Source organism: Frieseomelitta varia, unplaced genomic scaffold, assembly GCF_011392965.1.
Source record: "Frieseomelitta varia isolate USP_RPSP 00005682 unplaced genomic scaffold, Fvar_1.2 scaffold_1020, whole genome shotgun sequence".
Classification (NCBI taxonomy): domain Eukaryota; kingdom Metazoa; phylum Arthropoda; class Insecta; order Hymenoptera; family Apidae; genus Frieseomelitta; species Frieseomelitta varia.
In genome coordinates, this window is record NW_025108663.1 from 147,966 (window position 1) to 166,635 (window position 18,670).

General features: G+C 39.7%; 3 protein-coding genes across 8 annotated transcripts; all 3 read right to left on the reverse strand.

The window, feature by feature from the left end:
* Positions 1–6,069: 6,069 nt before the first annotated feature.
* On the reverse strand, positions 6,070–7,260 carry LOC122538845. 2 transcript variants are annotated; one of them, XM_043673311.1, is made up of 5 exons: positions 7,156–7,260; positions 6,921–7,078; positions 6,640–6,715; positions 6,413–6,506; positions 6,070–6,318 (listed from the first exon to the last, which is right to left on the reverse strand). In XM_043673311.1, exons 1-5 carry the CDS (start codon positions 7,202–7,204, stop codon positions 6,249–6,251), a joined length of 447 nt encoding a protein of 148 aa, XP_043529246.1. In that variant the 5' UTR covers positions 7,205–7,260; the 3' UTR covers positions 6,070–6,248. The 2 variants fall into 2 exon arrangements, with proteins under 2 accessions (XP_043529246.1, XP_043529237.1); XM_043673302.1 differs by having other exon boundaries at positions 6,897–7,078.
* A 1,758-nt stretch (positions 7,261–9,018) lies between these two features.
* On the reverse strand, positions 9,019–10,499 carry LOC122538824 (SIFamide-related peptide). 5 transcript variants are annotated; one of them, XM_043673279.1, is made up of 3 exons: positions 10,422–10,499; positions 9,704–9,851; positions 9,019–9,362 (listed from the first exon to the last, which is right to left on the reverse strand). In XM_043673279.1, the coding sequence occupies exons 2-3, from the start codon at positions 9,831–9,833 to the stop codon at positions 9,271–9,273; spliced, it is 222 nt and encodes a 73-aa protein (XP_043529214.1). In that variant the 5' UTR covers positions 9,834–9,851; positions 10,422–10,499; the 3' UTR covers positions 9,019–9,270. The 5 variants fall into 5 exon arrangements, with proteins under 5 accessions (XP_043529214.1, XP_043529202.1, XP_043529194.1 ...); XM_043673267.1 differs by having other exon boundaries at positions 9,704–9,861; positions 10,401–10,479; XM_043673259.1 differs by having other exon boundaries at positions 10,400–10,472.
* A 2,479-nt stretch (positions 10,500–12,978) lies between these two features.
* On the reverse strand, positions 12,979–15,585 carry LOC122538919. Its single transcript, XM_043673418.1, has 2 exons — positions 15,418–15,585; positions 12,979–13,953 (listed from the first exon to the last, which is right to left on the reverse strand). The coding sequence occupies exons 1-2, from the start codon at positions 15,529–15,531 to the stop codon at positions 13,243–13,245; spliced, it is 825 nt and encodes a 274-aa protein (XP_043529353.1). The 5' UTR covers positions 15,532–15,585; the 3' UTR covers positions 12,979–13,242.
* Between the last annotated feature and the right edge of the window lie 3,085 nt (positions 15,586–18,670).

The window sequence follows — 18,670 nt, forward strand, 5'->3', positions numbered from 1 at the left end:
TTACGTGATTATGTACGGTTGTTGCGCGCGATCCCGATGCTCACCCTCTCATCCCATCATCACCACCACCCTTCCCTCCTCCGCACTGTCCCGCGTTCCTCTCCTCTCTCTCTCTCTCTCTCTCTCTCTCTCTCTGTGTTTATCTCTGTCATTCTCCGTTCTCCATGACCTCCCGTATAAACGGCAAATCAGGGTTATTAAACGACCGGTCGCGGGACACGCGCATTGTTTCCGTCGCCCATGCAACTTCCGCTTCGACGTTCTTCCGGTTCTTCTCGCTGATCACCTGCCGATTCGCTCCTCGCGGTCTTTGGATTATTTTCACCGCGGAGAGAACACGCGTTCGCAAGAGTTCGTTGGAGCAGAATTTTTCGATCGATTCAACTTTCGTGGTTCACGAAATTTTACAAATTTTGTCTTGTTGCAACGAATAGGAAACCTCATCCGACAGACGCTTAGATCATTTAGTTGCATGCTACGATCGTTGTTTTATACTTTTTGATTTTTTTTTAATCTCAGTGAGTATTTTTAATCTTGGAGGATATATACTACTCACATAAAATTGTTCACACAGTCTGCGAAAAGAATGGCCGATAATTTAAGCTGTTATAACTTTGTGCAACAATCAATTTTGGGCTCGTTTCAAATCGTTTAAATCTCTACTTTAAAAAGATATGTTCTCAATTGCGCAGCAATAGAGAAAAAAAAACAATGATACTTTTCTTCTCAAAAATTGTAGAAAATTCAAACGTCTCTAAAATTACAATTTTTTACAATCTTTAGTCTAAAAGAACAATTTTCTTCACAACCAGTTAGAAGATCAAAGTTTCTCCTCTATAGAATAACTCCTTGAATTGCATGTACGATTTTTTTTTCATCACTTTTTTGAACTTTGAGTACTAGATTTAAACGACAAAAATTTATGCAGAATAAAATAAACGAAGTTTTTTTCTTTGAACAATTCGTTCTGTAATTTTTTACATTCCCAACAACACGTGAGTCTCCAGATCTGAAAAACATGGGCTTGCCACTTAGTTTCCTCGATTAAAAACAGATGGCTATAATTACCGATCATTTGAATTGATTGCAAAGTGGAATCAAAGTGGGAACCAAGTAATCGTAATCTGTGTTTATACCGAGAGATGATAGAAAAATTATAGCTGTCGCATTACCGAGGAAGGAAATATACGAGTATTCGGTACAAAGTTTTAATATCGATCATTTATCAATGACCTTAACCTATCTGGATTCTGTGTACTTTGATCGTCTTGAAAAAATTATACCATGAATACTATAGAGTTTTATCATTGGATTGGAAAAAAAATTGAAACTGTTTTCTAAAGAAATTCATGTATTATACATCAAACCTGAAGCATATAACCTTCTACGCGTATCAAATACCTAATCAATCTTCAAGCAGAAACAAATGGAAACTTTTTTTAGCGCTACGCGCTTCATTTACGTACAACACTGTATCATTTTTCCAACACCTTCGCATCTCTACTGTCTGCAAGAAATTTATGTTTTTTCAATGGAACTAATCCTTCAATTATTCTAATCAATACACAGCTTTTATACCCACCTACTATATTCGCACAGATAAACTTAACAGAGGCAATAAAAATTATCAATATACCACAGAATCCATCATCTTTTTTCTGGTATCTTCTGTCAATTCTTTGAAGGACAGAAGAACTCATTTTTAAGAAAAAATTTTATCACTATGAAAAATTCTTAAGTCTTCTGATTCTTCTAATTTTTATCTACAAGTATCATAATTTAATGCGTAACATTTTCCCATTTCTCTCTTTTTTTTTTTTTTTTTTTAATTAAACATTCGTAGCATGTGCTAATTAGACTACAAATATTTATGAAAGCTTATAAATTTTTTGAATGTAACAAGTTACAAAAAATTTCGAACGTAACAATTTTCTCAATAATGTAGTTTGCCAAATGTCAAAGAAAGTTTATTATTCTCCCTTGCGTCTTCAAATTTTTCATAAATAGGAAAAATTGACAGTAAAATACGCCGAGTTCGTTTATTCCGTGCAGAGTTCAAGCTTGAACTTTCGAGGTGTCGAAGTCTGACCGAGACAACCCTGACTGACCTTACGAAACGCTAAAACCGACACAGAATGGAAGCGGAGGAACGGCGTCGCTGGTCCCGGAGGCGAAGTTCTGCTTCGTGATTTCGCCTCGGCCACGGAGGAGGCCTCTTCTTCGAAAATACAGTTACTCTGGCCGGCGATCTAGCGCCGATCCGTTACGTAACACTCCGTGGAAACGCTCCGTGTCGACTTCACCTCGTCTCTCCGCCTCCTCCGGCTGACGGGGAACGCGCGTTACGTGCGGTTTCCGTAAATTGCTACGTGCAAACCAGCCTGGGCCTGGTTCGCAGTGCTGCTCTCGTCCCCGTGTAGTAGGTAGTACTCTCCTCTGTCTTCTCCTTCTGGAGAACATCTCGCGCGCCAGAAAATACAACCGATGCCGATGGGAGTCGGTTGTTCGGTGGTTGGATGCCTCGCTGTTACGGCTGTTCACGGAAACGCGAGGGTATTCAGCGAAAAATCGACGCCGCGCGGCGGTTACCTAGCCGCACGGAAAGGTGAAAACGTCGTACGTGCGAATTATCCGCTGGCACGAGAGTGTGGAGGAGAGTAGAGGAACCGAAAAGAGAGAGAGAGAGAGAGAGAGAGAGAGAGAGAGAAGAAAGTACAGAAAGAAAGTGTAAGAGAGATACATGAAGAGAAGCTGCAGGACCAATTCTCCTCTCCGATACGTCTCTCTTCTCTCTCCTCCGCCTCCGCCTCTGCAACCACTTCTTCTGTTTCGGTAGTGTTGTTGCAGCAGCCGGCTCGCCACGGTAGTCATTACTTGAATTAAATAATACTTGGTATAATTATTTGGAAAGTTTACGCGGAGATGTATGGGTCGCTGGTTCGAGGGAACACAGTCGGGAGAGCGCGCGCGGCTTTTAATTACGGCGGCGGCTGCTGCCGAGCAACGCTTCTTCGAGGATTGCGCGCGCTCTCTGGCCTGGCCCACGGGGTAATTAGCCGATGTTTAGAAAGCTGTACCAGCAGTCTATCGATGACGGGACCGTGTGTCGTGTCTGGTCGTGTCGTGTCGTGTAGCGAATCTAGGTCTTCGGTTGGGAGCTTAGTGCGTTTCATTGTTCGGCCCGGTTTATTACGTTGGGAATTATCGCGATCGGTGGAACGAGGAAAGAGACAGATCCACCGAGAGAGCACCACTCGTTGGCAATGATTTAAAATTACCAGTTACACGACCGCCTGCACGTAAACATCGACCATTGATTTAAACACCGGGATTATTGTAATTACAACAATTTATTGTCTCCGGGGGTGCGATTGGAGAGGGCAGGGAGGAGTTGGTCGACGAGAAATATTGGTGGCGGCAGCTCTTGGTCGACGTGCCAAGTTGGTGCTGCGTTCTAAGAGTACGGCGCCATCTCTCAATGGATCTACCAAACTGAATGTTTATTTCAAATATCGTTCGAACAATTTGTTTAAACAAATTCCACGCGTCTGTTATCGGAGATGGTTTTCGCAAGCTCAAGTTTCGTACGCTGCTCGTTTCCAGTTTTTGTCGAAATATTTCACTGCGATTGACTACCTATGATAACAGAGTTGTGGAAGGAGATTTATCTCATTGTGGTAATTCGGTATTCCAGATAAGTATGTTTCTGTAGTTTGAAACTATGATATTTCCTCTCTTCGTTTCACACTCTTCCTTCTAAATCCCACAATTTATGTAATATCTGCATCTCAATTTTTTTACACCCTATGTAATATATATTAAACTTTTCGCCCTATTTTACGTAAATCCAATTCCGTAATTTTCTTTCTACCTATGTGTATTCCATATTCCATAGCTCTAAATTATATATAGATATCTTTTATATTCATACATCACATATTGACGCTCATATTGACGCTTCCTATTTCTATTTTATGTCTGGTATATCTGATTTATATTTCTTATCCAAATTTTGCGACAGTTCACAATTCACAATTCACAGATAATCATATATCATACATACTACATTCCAGGTCTTTTTTTCAAACCTATCTTGTAGTCCACATATCATAACCTGCCTCCAATATTTCTATATATCATAACTGTATTTCCTATATCCCATATTCAATAATCTCCAGCTTACGTCATTCCTTTCTTTAGATTCCGCAGCAGCTATCCTATTTGTACAACTCATTTTATACATCCCGATAATACCATCTTCCAATTAGATCATTAACTAAATGCTCACAAAATGAATTTCGTAGCCCCACGAAGCTAATTTGTGGGTACATCCGAACTTTTCCGTCCCACAAAATAAATCCCATAGTCCACAAAACTCACATATTTAGTAGGCACTTCTGGAAATTTTTATCTTTGATATTAAATACGGAATAAAAATGTTAGTAGTGGAATGTATTGTAGGGTAAAAGAAATGTGCGTCAGAGATGGCTGTGGGGATGAAATATAAAATAGGAGACGTAAGAAGCAGAATATGGAATAGAACAGGAGTTGAGATATGTAAATAACGACACCTATATATTTATTTTCTATTATATTTTTATTGATAGTAAATGTTATAGAAGATTATATGTAATAAGGGTATCTCGAAGTGACATCAACTGTTCTTCCCACCTATAGTCTCAACAACATGTGTTACAAACTGATCGAAAGATTTTACAATTATAACTGAAATTATTCTACTGAAAAACCAGTTCAGAATTTTGTATTGATGCTGGTTTTATTCCGTGATGATGCATCTCTGGTTAAAAAATTAAAAATTCATGCTAACTTCGCACATTAGTAAATGAAATTTTTCACTTTTTTTTAATAAATTAAATAGTGTGATCTTCGTTTCGTAAAAATTTGAAAGAAGATAAGGAACCGGGAGAAGAAATCTCCGTCGCTTAGAATTTTAATGGACAGAGTTGAGAACACGGTTCAGATGAAGAAGTTCAAATTGAATGAATGACAAAACGGAAGAAGGGGTGGTGGTACTTTTTGTTTTGTACACTTTTCACGGTGACTGCATACGATGTAAGAGACTTCGCGATATTATGTGACCCTTTCCTCTGTCATTTCGTACGCACGCCACGCGAGATCGATAATCGACAATTATGCGAGAGTCGGTTGTCGTGTAAGTACTTACATATATGTACGCTCACGTTTCAAGCACAACGTCTAGGAAAATTATTTCCCATATGACGACTGGCAGGGGACGCCTGAAACTGCAATTTCGCGATTATACGATCCTTCCGAGGACTGGCGTCGGTTAACCTATTCCTTTTTCAGAATCGGCATATGCATTATATTGCATATTGTTGCAACCCTGTGCTCCAATGTTCAACGTACACGGCGAAGCGCAAGATAGACTTTTCATAAAAATATTACAATTTTAATCTGTTATTTTAAATTTTACAAACTCTCAGTTTTTTCTTTTTTTTTTTTTTTTTGAAATCTTGCTATATACAGTCAAATTTTTTGAAAAAGTTTATCTTGAAAAGGAAGGAGTTTTATTAATGGGAATATATTTCGTCCGGCATTTTTCTAAGAAGAGCTAACACTGAAATTCAAGACCAATTTTGTCTAATGTATCAAGAAAAGGTTTACAAGATCGATGTTACCCTGCGCAGTTCGATTCTCGGACTGCTTCACATACAGAAGCAGCGAGCGTCTGTCGGTCGTATATTTTTGTCTCCTTTTTTCAAGGGGCTGCAATCGATGGCACACGCGAAACCATCTGCCAGCAAAATTTGGCAACGAAATTCAGATTACATGCTGTCCTCTATTTGATGTCCCATGACTGGCGTCGGCAATTGCACTCTCGAGTAATGATAACCCTTAAGTAACGTAACGTAACACCGATAAAAGCACAAATAAAAAAAAAACACGAAAGTAAAAGAAACAGTGCTGCGGAAAATTGCGATGAAATTTCTTTAACATATGCAGGATCGCGTTTGCACCGATGTTACTTAAACCAAGATACACGAATGAAAGGCTATTGTAATACAGGCGAGATTAGGATGCACTAAATTCCAAGATAAAGATTTAATTTTAAATAGGGAAGAGAATACGCTCTCCAGAGAAAGTGTTACATCTCCTATTTACATGTTTATTGTTCTCAATATTTTACCCAACACCTTACACCGACAACAGCCATTAAGTATATTCAACCATGGGCACCGTAACGTCGTCACGTAGCTCCGCTTATGCTAATTCTCCTCCGAAGCCACAGGCTCGTCGCCGGTTCTCTTCTTCCGTGTCCATATTTCGTTGTCGACGCTTTTGTAAAATGGAAGCGCAGAGACGAAAGCAGAATTAATCGAACTTTTAGATTAGTTGATGCTCTTGCTCGAAGAATGTTTTAAAGACTCACTCGTCCGACGTGTCCTTGGAGTAGCCAGCCAAAGTTTGCCAAAGTTCTCGAGGGCCTTCTATCGCTAGAGGGAAGTGTTGCCAGGCCCATACATCTGTTGAAAGAATCGCTTAATGTTTCTTCAGGAATAATCCTTTTTTCCTACCTTCGTTCGATTACATTTCTCTAGTCTAATCTTTCTTTTGGGTTGACAAAGGAGTTGACTTATCGTAAAGTGAATTTATTACCATCAACCGGTATCACGCGTCTTTTTATGGGTCTTGAGAATGGTTCGTCGCTAGCGTACGATGGCCAAGATTCAGTCTTAAAAAAACGTAGAAAAGATACATTGGTTTTATATAGAACAATTAGAGACTTTGCGAAGCAAGAATTCCCACAAGTGCACTGTCTGATCAGAATCACTTATTCTACTGTGTAAGGTACTGATGCACTTGATAGAATGGATTGGTTAAAATTTTTTAAAATTGCAAAATGATCTCAATACTTGTGCATTGCCGTGAGCCGAAACCTTAGGAATGTTTCTTCGTGATTTGAGGAAATCATTGTTTCCCTCGCTACGTCCCACGCGTGGAATATTCTTCGCGATTTTCAAGAAGAACGCTGGTACTTCATCAGCTTCGGACGCATTCTCACAAATCAGCAGTGCCAAAACGCCAACCAAAAGAGCTAAAACATTCGGGAAACTCACTGTCGCCACGACTCTTCAATCGAAAAAAAAAAAAGAAAAAAAAGGTAAAACTCACCACCAACAAACAGACGTCGCGAGGATCCTGAAACACGCAAACTCGTCATCTTCGTGTCGCCTTGAATCTGCAAAACTTGTCGGTCGATTACCAATCAGTTCAAGTGTTCAAGTGAAAATCGTTCGATCAGCAAAGCACTATGATTTCGTTAACGAGGAGCTTTATTTATCAACGACCACGTCCACTCTCGGGTTGGACCATCGTCGTTGTCCGCGAAAAGTCGTATCGTGATGTCTGGGACAAGCGAGGAGAGAGAAATGCACGCGACACGCGTTCCACGACTGTATGGGGGAAACTGAGCGATTTTTCCTAGGACTTCTTCCATTATCGCGAAGAGGAGTGGACAGAATACTCTTGCACCGTGGGCGAAAGGAATAAGAGAGTTTGCACGGCGAAGCTCCGCCGCATTTAAATATCCCGAATGTTTGCCGTAGCATCTGCACGATCATCTTGCGTGAGAAATCTACCCCACGTGTACATTCCATCATAGTCTAGCTACTTCACGCTCGACGTTGAAATATACTATCAATTTGAAGATTTAGGATTTACGTTTTCGATCTCTCTCTCTCTTTCTCGACATTTAGTGTTTATGAAAAGATTAATCACACAAATTTACTGTAGAATTTGAAGAAGCTGAATCAACGCGAAGACGACAGGAGAAGAACGAGACATTTTTACGATTAAACGGGAGTATTTCTATGCGACACAATCGAAAAATGAAAGTAAGCTAATCTTAGAAAAAGTAGCTGGCAAGTTGGCGCAGTTTTGTAAAATTATTATTTATTCAGACTAGCAACATTTCAGTATCTTCCAGAATGGACGAAATGATCGATTCACTTTGTTTTCTTTTTGTCGTAAAAATAGACAGACAATTTTTGTAGTGTGAGATCGACTATGTAAATGGATCTTGAAACTGTTTCTTTGTGTAAAAGATAGGAAATATTCTTCCCCCGTAGTCGTCGTACGTGAATACATATCTGTGTGAAAGTTTATCTGAGGAAGCCAGAGTAAAGCAGAGAAAATTGAATCGTTCTTGCGAAATATTTTGCGGTTTTCCAGCGCACTTACCTTCACGTGGTCACGATACATTGAACCAGAATCGTCAGGTATCCCCCTATTTATACAGAGATTTAGAATCAATTAGGTATTACGATCAGGTTGATTTGAACGTGAATCGATGCTGACACTTGTTGCACCCCTATCCTCTCGTCGAATAAATTCCAAGTCGAACGATCGTCGCTGAATAATTTTTGTCTGTCACATATTCGAACATAACGGTCATGGGTCGAACAAATCATGAGAATTTTCCGAGGTTGGACATTTTTGTTTTAACTTGACTGTGGGATATTTTCATTCGAGATTTCAGTGTTTTACATTATTTTAATTTTAGGGAATCGTCGATTGGCCAGACAATTATTTTCCCGCTTATTTTCGTGAAAGCCTTTTCGTTCACACGCAAGCATAACCCTTATTCCGGCAGGTGAATGAAACGTGCTCTCCATATCGAATCGTTCGATCTGCATTTCAGATGTTGGAAAGAGTTTCATTGAACTTCTCTTCGCGTTATGTAAATTACTTAAAATCGAAATGCTCTCTCTCTCGAAAGAATATGCGAAATCATATCTTGAATCCATCTTCAACTTTTAGATAACGTCACCAAGTCCTGTAAAAAGTCTAGAAATCGTACGACAAATGATTATCCAGTTTTCCAGACATGAAATATTTAATGTTGGAAAAATAAAAATGTTGGAAATTAAGTGAAACTGATGAAAGAAGAATCTTTACATAAAAAATATGGAGAAGAAGGAATCTTCACACGAAGGTGGAGAATGAACGAATTAAGATTGAATTAATGTCAGTTCATATTAGGAACCATCAGACTTTATTATATGAGAAACATGTACACAGTGAGATTAATTGAGATCTAAGCGACATAGTTACAAGAGGACGAGTGATTTGGACGATGCGACGAATCTCAAAGCATCAGAAAGTGATTGTAGAATTAACTATTAATACAATTATCATAGGCTAGCTGTTACACGTTGATGAAGTGATCGAACAATAAGTATATTAGCATCCGGCGTGTCCAATTGAATCCTGGCGTGTTCAATATCGTTAGTTGGAGTCCTGTCGTCCCAGCCAGGCGTTGCATGTTTCGCTGACCGTTTCGCAGATCGAAGACATGGCTCGGCTGGTGATTTCGTAATCTGTGGAACATCACACGTAGCAATATCATTTCTGACAGGAAATTACCAGGAAGAACAATAATGGAACTTTATTATGATATGAAATAAAGTCTAAGAATTTTATTATGATATAAAATAAAGTGTAAGAAACACGGGAGAATACGCGAAGGAAAATTTAGTGAATGTAACGAAATGAAAAAGTAACATATTTAACTAGATACAAAGTAACATATGTAATCGGAGACAAATAAAAAATAAAGCTCGTGTGTTGTAGTACAAGAGTTGGTAAAATAAAATGAAATATAAATTTTTAGTTCGAGAAGTTCTGGAAGTATTTGATACATTTGAAATATTCATTTTACCAGTGATAGTGTTGGATCTTTTGCCAAATATGCTACCGTTGAACGGGGGTTTTCTGTAGGCAGCGTTCACGGTGACAGCGAGGACGAAAAGAACGGCAATGATTGTAAAAACGAGGCGGATAGACACCATTTTGATGATTTTGGTTTGCTGTTCGAAATCAAAGAATACAATATATAATATATAATATGTAATATAATATACATATAATATGATACTAAAATTTTCCAAGTCAAATTGTTTAATATTCAAAAGAAAAAAAATAAAATGTTCTATAGAAACGGTCAGTTTGCTTACAAATGTGGTAACGACAGAACTTGCACGGTAGTTGGTCAGCGAATGTTGCAAACAAAGCAAAAGCTTGGAGCTTTTATAGCGGAGAAACGAACCGAAGACAAATGTCCCTATCAAACGCAGATGGTCTACATTACTCGCAAATGAACTTATCAAGAAATTCATCTAAGAGTGTATCGACTTGAAATATTAAAATTCCGTATCGCGATCGCAATCAGCAGAAATAATGAAAAGATATGAAACCACTTACGTGAAACTTCAAATAGAGAATATGAATCAGTGGGTTTTAAGAGAATTTAAAAATATCACGAGACAACTATTTAGATTTTTCATGTAGCAGAATGCGAAGGAAATTTATGCCGTGAAGTAAAAAGATGTTAGAAATATGAAAAGTTTTTTCTTACGACGCTGTGTCTGCGATGTTACCTCGAGATGGAAGATGTCTTCTTGGAAAGGAGAATGTGATCTGCTGCTTTCGGAAGAAGATCCGGCTTTTATAAGGGACCGAACTGCACGTCGAGATATGTGCTGTAATACTATTATAGAACAGTGTTACAAGTAATCACGTACAAAACTGAATTACAGACACCGTTGATTACTTTTTATCCCGAGGGAAATAAGAATCTATCATGAGAGACAAGATATTTTATAAATATAAAAAAAAACAGAATAAATAATATTGCGTCAGACTGCAATGTTATTATACATCACTATTAATTTTTTTTAACACAATATTACTAAAAATACTATTTTGTTCTTCTTTCCTCGTAAAATTATGAATGTTGAAGAATTTTGTAATTTAAGAAAGATTGTGTGTGCAAAAATGTTAATATTTTTTTTAAACATTGCGATATTTTTATTGAGGCAAATAAAAATTAATATTTTGATAAAAATTTGTATCAGTGTTCTACTTGATCGATTGAAGATCAGAAGATTTCTACTTCCATCCATGATTTTCTACATTATCTACTGAAGAAACAGTAGAATGTAACACAGACATCTATAACGGAGAAGAAACCTGGCAGTTTATGGAACTTCATACAGTTACAGAATTAATGACATGATTTGTGTTTATGATCAATACCTACAGTAGGTAATCTAATAGATCAATACCCACAGCAGAAAATCTGACAAATCAATATCTACAGTAGGTATCTAACATAAATATCTACAGCGGATAAATGTCGATAAATTATCATTCTATGAGTGATAAAGAAGAGAATGATAAAGCAAAGATATTTGGTGTAAATTTCTTTTACATTTATTTTTTCGATTATTTAACGAAAGTATCGATTATAAATATATTTCTTACATCTTAAATTTCACGAGAATTTGTTTAAAAAATGTATCACTTAGGTTATAGTGTTCTTTATTTATCGTATGACAAAACATAATGCGAATATCGTTCACTTATACGATATATACATAATGTACAACCACAAACATAAATAATAGAAATATAGAGACACAGAACAGCTTATAAATTTACTGACGATTACGAGCCTTTGAGCGTAATATTCGTTATCATGATACAGTTTAACTATTTTATTCCACGACTGCAGCAACCACATATACATTTCAGAATACATATTAATCTTAACAACGATTAAATTGTACAGATTACATCCTAGATTTGTAAATTGGTACCCCAAAGTTTCGACTCATCGATATTATATTGTTAATTAAATAAAGTCTCCGATTATGTGGTAAAAATATTTACAAAGCAATTATTTCACTTACGACTATATGTAGCCCAGATAATAAATTGCTGAAGTTGAGTCTTTCGCGCATTACCGACTGTAATTATAGAATTATTTCGATGTGCAGATCGATCCTCACAGAAAAATCAGTTTCTTATTGTTCGCTGTGTTTATTGTAACTTCAAAATCACGTAATACATACGAGAATATCTTTCAACTATATTTTCTATGTCTTTAACAGGTGGATGTGTGTGTCAAAAGTGCGCGAAAGACAGAGTTTTGCATCACACAGGCATACTAGTATCTACGTCTTATTGTCGCGTCACAACGTTTTTTTTTACTTCTTCTTTTAAACGGCACACTATGTAAAATAAACAAACGCACGCTTTACCCCAAGGAATTCGAGGAATCGTGGTTTAATAACCACCATCGATTCCCTTCGAAGTGGAACGTGGTCGCGTTTAAAAAATAATCGCTTAAACAACAAACTACAATTACTCGCATGCTTGCGTTGTTCTATTCTCCTGTTATATCCGATCATGCTTTAGGCTCGATCACACGCGAAGTGTCCAGGAGACTACGAAATTGGAAGACATGGATTCTTGCTTCGTTTCCCTTAACAAATATCTTAACCCTAGTGTAAACCCTAACGATTAAGTACAATGATTATCGTTAAAATCGTGTAAAAGATTATTCGTTACAATTAGAAGGAATCTTATAGACGTGTATTGACGCGCGGATGCACGCGTTCGTTGCATCGCGGCCACGTATAAATATCGTTTATTGCATAATACACACATCGCACTTTATTGTCCCGTCCACACGCTTCAAGAGTCGGAACGATGCTGCTCACAGTGTTCTCTAGTCTCGTCTTTCCTAACCGTGCGAAGAAAGTGTCGTTCTTATCGTAAAGTACGGTAGATAGCTGATGGCAACCAGAAATCTTCTTCGTCTCGAAGAAAAATCCCTCTATTGCAGCCTGATAAAAAGTTGTTTCCTTGGACGTTAAGCTCCTGCTCCCTCCCCTCCCCTCCCCTCCCCTCCCCTGTTAAGCGCGTGAACCGGACCTAGCGTCTAGAGAAGTCTCTTAAGCCTAAGAAAGCAATTAAGCCGCCTAACGACCAATAATCGCGGGTCGCGATCGTTTCGAAAAAATTCCACTGACACGTCGATCGACGCGTCTCGATGCTGATCGATCGATCAACAACGTACAGGTGGATCGAAAGCATCCTCAGATAAAAGACACGAAAGACACTTCTCTCTCTCTCTCTTTCTCTCTCTCTCTCTCTCTCTCTCTCTTTCTATCTTGTTGATCCGCGATAATTGGAACTGTATACACGAGTCGCAGCTTCCCTAAAGGATTAACGGAGGGCACGAGTAGAGATTAAGAAAATAAAAAACGAAAACGCGGTTTTACGTGTTATCGACCAACTAGAAGAGACTAACCTTATACTATCTATCGGTACCATTGCCCCGACTAACCTACGAGATATGTGAATTCGTGAGTCTGTTTCTCCTCATCCCTTCGTAAGCCCTCTTCCGCCTCTTCACGGTATCAAGTCACAATGACAGGCGCTGCCCCCGTTACCGTTGTCACATTGAGCCATGCACCATCGGTCCCAGTCTACGGACGTTTCATCCGTGGTGTTTGCTTCGTTGCCGGTGGCAGCAACGTCCTCGGACTCCTCCTTGCTTGCTCCCTTATCCGCGTCATCGGTACCAGCATCTTCAACGTCTGCCTTGTCTAACATGTCCTCCCCCACTTCGAGCTTCGTGGCAGGAAGATCTTTCATCTTCAAACCTTGACCCTGAACGTCAGCCGGAACCTGCTCGTCGTCGGCTTTCTTCAATATCTTCGACTCACCGGCCTTCCTCGACTGATCCTCCTCGAGTTGCTTGCCTCTCCAAGGATCTTCTTCATCGTTCCTCGCCACCTCACGGTTTACGTCGTTGCAGGAACAACCGTGATACTGGATAAGCGTCTCCCTGAACGTGCGACAGGCATGGCTGTCCTCGAAGACGAGGAGATCCGACGAGCCATGACACGGGGTCAAGCAGAGACTGAAGAGACGGTGAATCGGGAACCGGCCACCGCTGGACTGAAGGACGAGTTTCTGCTGGTGCTGGCAGACTCCCGTGATCTTCTCGGGGCTGGTGTCCCGTGCACGGCAGAGGTGGACGCATGCGTGCTCGAGCGGATGCGCGGCCACCGCGGCCAACAGCAACGCCAGCAACACCCACCGACGTAGAGGCGTCATCTGAAAGTGATGGCTAATCAATACGGAAAGCAAACGAGGAACTCGCCGCGTTCCGATAGTCGCCGGAGGAGGCATCGGAGGGATTGGTTACGGCAATCGGGAATTTCCTGCAGCTCTCTTTCTCCACCGGTATGCCTCGGACTGATATATACGGGGTGACTCGCGATCAACAGCGGACGATGTTTCTCGGAAAGAAAGCGAACGAAAGTAGATACGTGAATACCAAGAATGTATCGAGACGATAACATTGTATTTAACTTTCACTTTTTTTTTATAATTGAGAATTATTCCTCTGTATTGCGTCCTTTTATTCTAATAATTTTCAACTCGACAAGTGTGTCTTTCACTTACGTAATTAATTTTTTAAAGTTTAAAGTATATCCATATTGCAGGCGGAATGAATGTTTTAAAACATTGACTCGTGAGTTTTTCCAGAAAATTCCTCGATTGAGAGAGCGTTGAGCAATGATTCAGAGGTTGAAAATAATTATTTCTCGACCATCTAAAATTCTGAACGTTGAGAACCGCACGAAATTCATATGAAACGGGGGCGTCTATTCTGGTGCGATTACCAGAGAAAGATTATTTCTTATTACCGGCGGAATTGATTCAGGTATCACGAGACACACTGTATCGCCACAAGTTTGGTTGGTACGCGGAGAGAGTAATACCAGAATACCTTGATATCCGTTATCGGTTTTAGGCGCCGTGTGCCGATAACTGAACCCACCGTTTCGAGTTTCGTGCGGGCAAACTTTACTATAAATTCTACTAATTGCCGCCGAGAGCCCATGCCTTCTTATAGATAAACGCCTTTATTTCTCAAGTTGTCCCGAAGCTTTTTCCCAATCGAAGATTTACGAGGATGAACTTTAATCTCACTCGGGGGATTTCCTCGTTAAATGATCAATTGTGTAACTTTTCTTTCAATTAACGCGATCGAAGGGAATGCCAGCTGCTTTTCGGTCTGATAAATGGAAATTCATAATTCCAGGCGTGGAGATTCGTGCCTTTCTGTCGAGAAATTGAAATCTACACCTGACAAAGGATTTCGTGAACTTGTTTCGCGAATCAGGACGTCCCTGTTTTCTTCCTCTTTCATTATCGAAAGCAGGACACGGCGGAGATATCGGGAAGAGATTTGACTATTCGTCTCATTGGATTTTCACTCTCATTCATTTTTATTTCGTTTGAAAACATGATACGTCTTTAACTCACAATGAGAGATTCGAATTTTTTAAACGACCAATCTGTAAATTTTCATGAAAACTGAATTTTTAAAAACAGAAAACTCTTCCGAGAAAATTTCGTAATTATAAATTTTTCTTGGCACTTGCAACGTGAATTTTTTTTTCGAAAATCGTACGATAGTATTGACTTTATTCTCCACGTGATTCAATCAGATTCGGTATTTTAGTTTCAGTTTGATAGCTCCTCAAAGACCAATACGAAATGATAACTTACCTTCGACATTAATCGTAAATCTACTTTACGATCCGACAAATGAACGTGAGATTTGAAGCTTCGCGATGCACACCACTGGCTCGACTGTTTGATCACCAACAGCGTGTATCGCATTAACTATCATTGGCTGTATCAACTGGTACAGTCTGATTACAAACAAACGTACTCAAGAAGCGTAATGAAAGATAACGCAGAGGCCACTTTTCCGTTCACGTTCGTTTTCTTTCTCGAAGGGTCAGTGGCCCCTTCGAAAGAAAAAAAAAAAAAAAAAGAAAAAAAAGAAAACGCTAAACCAAAGTCTAAATTTTAAGCATTCATTTTCGTGAAACGATGAATTCTAAACGATCTTGTGCACACCTGTCGATTATCTATAAGAACACATGTAATGTACATTTCCGCGTATTTCTTGATTTTCTTACCCGATAAAGACACTACAAGGAATTATTATTTTTCTCTCGTAAAGAAAAAAAAAAGTGAAACACGAGTGCACTAATCAAGTCGAGGATTTAGCGCGTGAACAAGAAAAAATTGAAGTATCTGTATGTTACGTCAGTAAGAGGAATCAATTACGATTACGTTTGCAAGCGGTAGCCAATAGCATTGCAAGAAACAGAGATTGGCTGGATGACGATACAATAATACATTTTTCCGTTTCTTATCATCATTCATAACGAAAGATAATAAAGCAATGTAATAAAGTGCAATAATTTCAATCGTAAGTCGTAAAGTTTCAACAAGTAGGTATCTATACGTGACGCGAAATTGTCACACACCATGAGAAGTGTTCGATCATTTTGACTTGAAGATTACAGTGGTTCGTCCATGGAACGATATCGCACGATGCTGATAACGATAATCAAAGGCGACGCAACAGAAAAATGTCAGATCCTCGTAAGATAGTGAGAATTAAATAATGTTTACCTGTTAGGAATGATTTGCACGATGTTACAAGCTGAATTTTTCAATTTTTCAAAGGCATTGGACAATTCCTCCTGAAAGCAGCCCCCAAGCGTTTGCAGTTTCGCAAACATCGTGCTTCCCAATGAAAAATAACGTTTCTCCCCTGAAACGAGATAAACGCGCGAACGAAACTCGCCGGGTTTTCAATCTAGGTAACTCGAAATTCGTTCCACGAGACAAACGAGCTCGTTGTCTCTGCCACCATGAATATTCACATTCACGCGCAACTCATTCGCGTGTACACGTATACTTGTGTACACCGGGGATGATGTGTACTATCGCGTATGTCGAGTATCGATCGTTTGTCGTGTGTTTCAATCGTGCCTTCGAACTAGTTCAATTTTGTCTCTGGCAATGAGATAAATTACCGCTGTTCTGAAATAAATTCAAAGATTCTTTTAACCGAGAATTAACGAAATCACGTTCAATCCTCCTCCCTTATTTTAATCCGACACGCTGGAACAGAGTTAAGAAATGCTACGCTTGATCTTCCTTCGTATTTTGCTTCATTGATTTTTCATTTGATACTCGACAAAGGGGCATTCGACGATTTAAGACAATTTAGAAAAAGAAAATTGTGCATATGAATATTGATGTTTTAATTTTCGTTGAATATGAAGAATCATAAAATAACTGGATCAAAAGTGAATATTCGTTGCCATTAAAAATCACGCATTCTATATCGACGTCTCTCCAAATCAAATAAACAATGAAATCCAGAATGGCGCCAATCTTATCAGAGAACGAGTATGCACTTTGCCCACTTCGATCGAGGTAACTCTCTCTCGCAAGAATGGAAAGCGAGAAAACGCGGAAAAAACAGCCGCGGGGGAAAGAGCGAAAGAAGGAACTTGGACACAAGTAATTTGCATTCCCTGAACCGATAGTACCATCAAGAAATTTATCCCGGGGCAACGGAGAATTCTTTTCCCGGTCGCTTCGGGCTGCATCGTTTCAATTTAAACTTTCCGTGCGAAGTAACACCGGCGCGCGAGAATCTGTTGAATCTCTTTCCACCACCTTTCCCCAAACCAGATTTTCCATACAACTGCATCGCTGTTCCAAAATATTGAAATGTCACTGCGGTTCCATTTAATCGAACCTTTTAAATTCAAATTACTTCGCGTTACGAAACGTCATTCCAATTCATTGAATTCTGTTTCAAGCCTCAAAAATGAATTTTTAAAAATCTCACAATCAAAGTGGATTGTTTCCTCGGGCACGCGACAATTCAATTCTAAAGTGTTTTCACTGCGGCAAAAATCTCCACAAATTACAGATCAAATTACCACTCGATCTTCACGAGATTCTTTCTTTTAGACTTCTGATTTAACAAAATAATCGACGTCGCAACCAGAGAACTTCTTTACCTACGTGCTCCAATTAACGACGTTTCGAAAAAACTCACTTCAAAAGGGAGAAGAGGCAAATAAAAATCAACGACGCCCTTCTCGTTGAACGCACGTTCTCATTCTGAGAATGCGCGTCACGGATGATTTTACGCGGGGGCGAGCAGCTACAGCGAAGAGACAAAGAGGATCGTTAACAAAGGTGGAAACTCATATTCGCCGGCGCATGTAACGGGTGTCTGAGGAACGTACGAACGAGAGGTAAGGTGTATCGACCTCAATGATGCGATTACGTGCACTCGTACGACGGGGGTTGTTACGTCCCTGGAAGTTTCTGGGTCTTGCCCTGTCCTCCACCCTCTCGCGAAGGACGGAGGAAGTATTGATTAAATTCGTCGGCCATTTTGTGCTTCCATCCGATTGGCTGCCGTCCATTTTGTCCTTCCTATCCCCTTCTGCACCCTCGTCTAACCTTCTCTGTTCCTCCCTCTTCCTCCCTGTTTGTCATCCTCTCGGCAGGGAACTAACCGTCGTTCCCTCTCTGTCTCCTTTCGGTTACAAAGTACTCGCGCCGAAGAACGGAAGTTCTACACGCGGGGCGCATGCGTCGCGACATTTTCCGCGAAAGAAAATCGGCAATCAGATTTCTTGCCACCCTTTTCGTCGTTCCGCCGTGGCACAGACTGTTGGGACACGTGACGTCAGGAATCGCGGAGCCGCGAATTCTTAGGAAGCCTAATTCTATCAATAACCAACTCGAATCTCTTTCAGCAGGGGATAATTCGAATTCCCAGGAATCTTCGCGGTCGTATTGATGTTCGATTTCATGAGAAAAAAAGGATGTCGAAAGGTTAAAGTATAATAGTCCAAGATATGGAACGAGTCAACAACAGGGAGGCCACGACCGTCTCGGCCGCGAGCAGAGTTATTTCACGGCGTTCTCG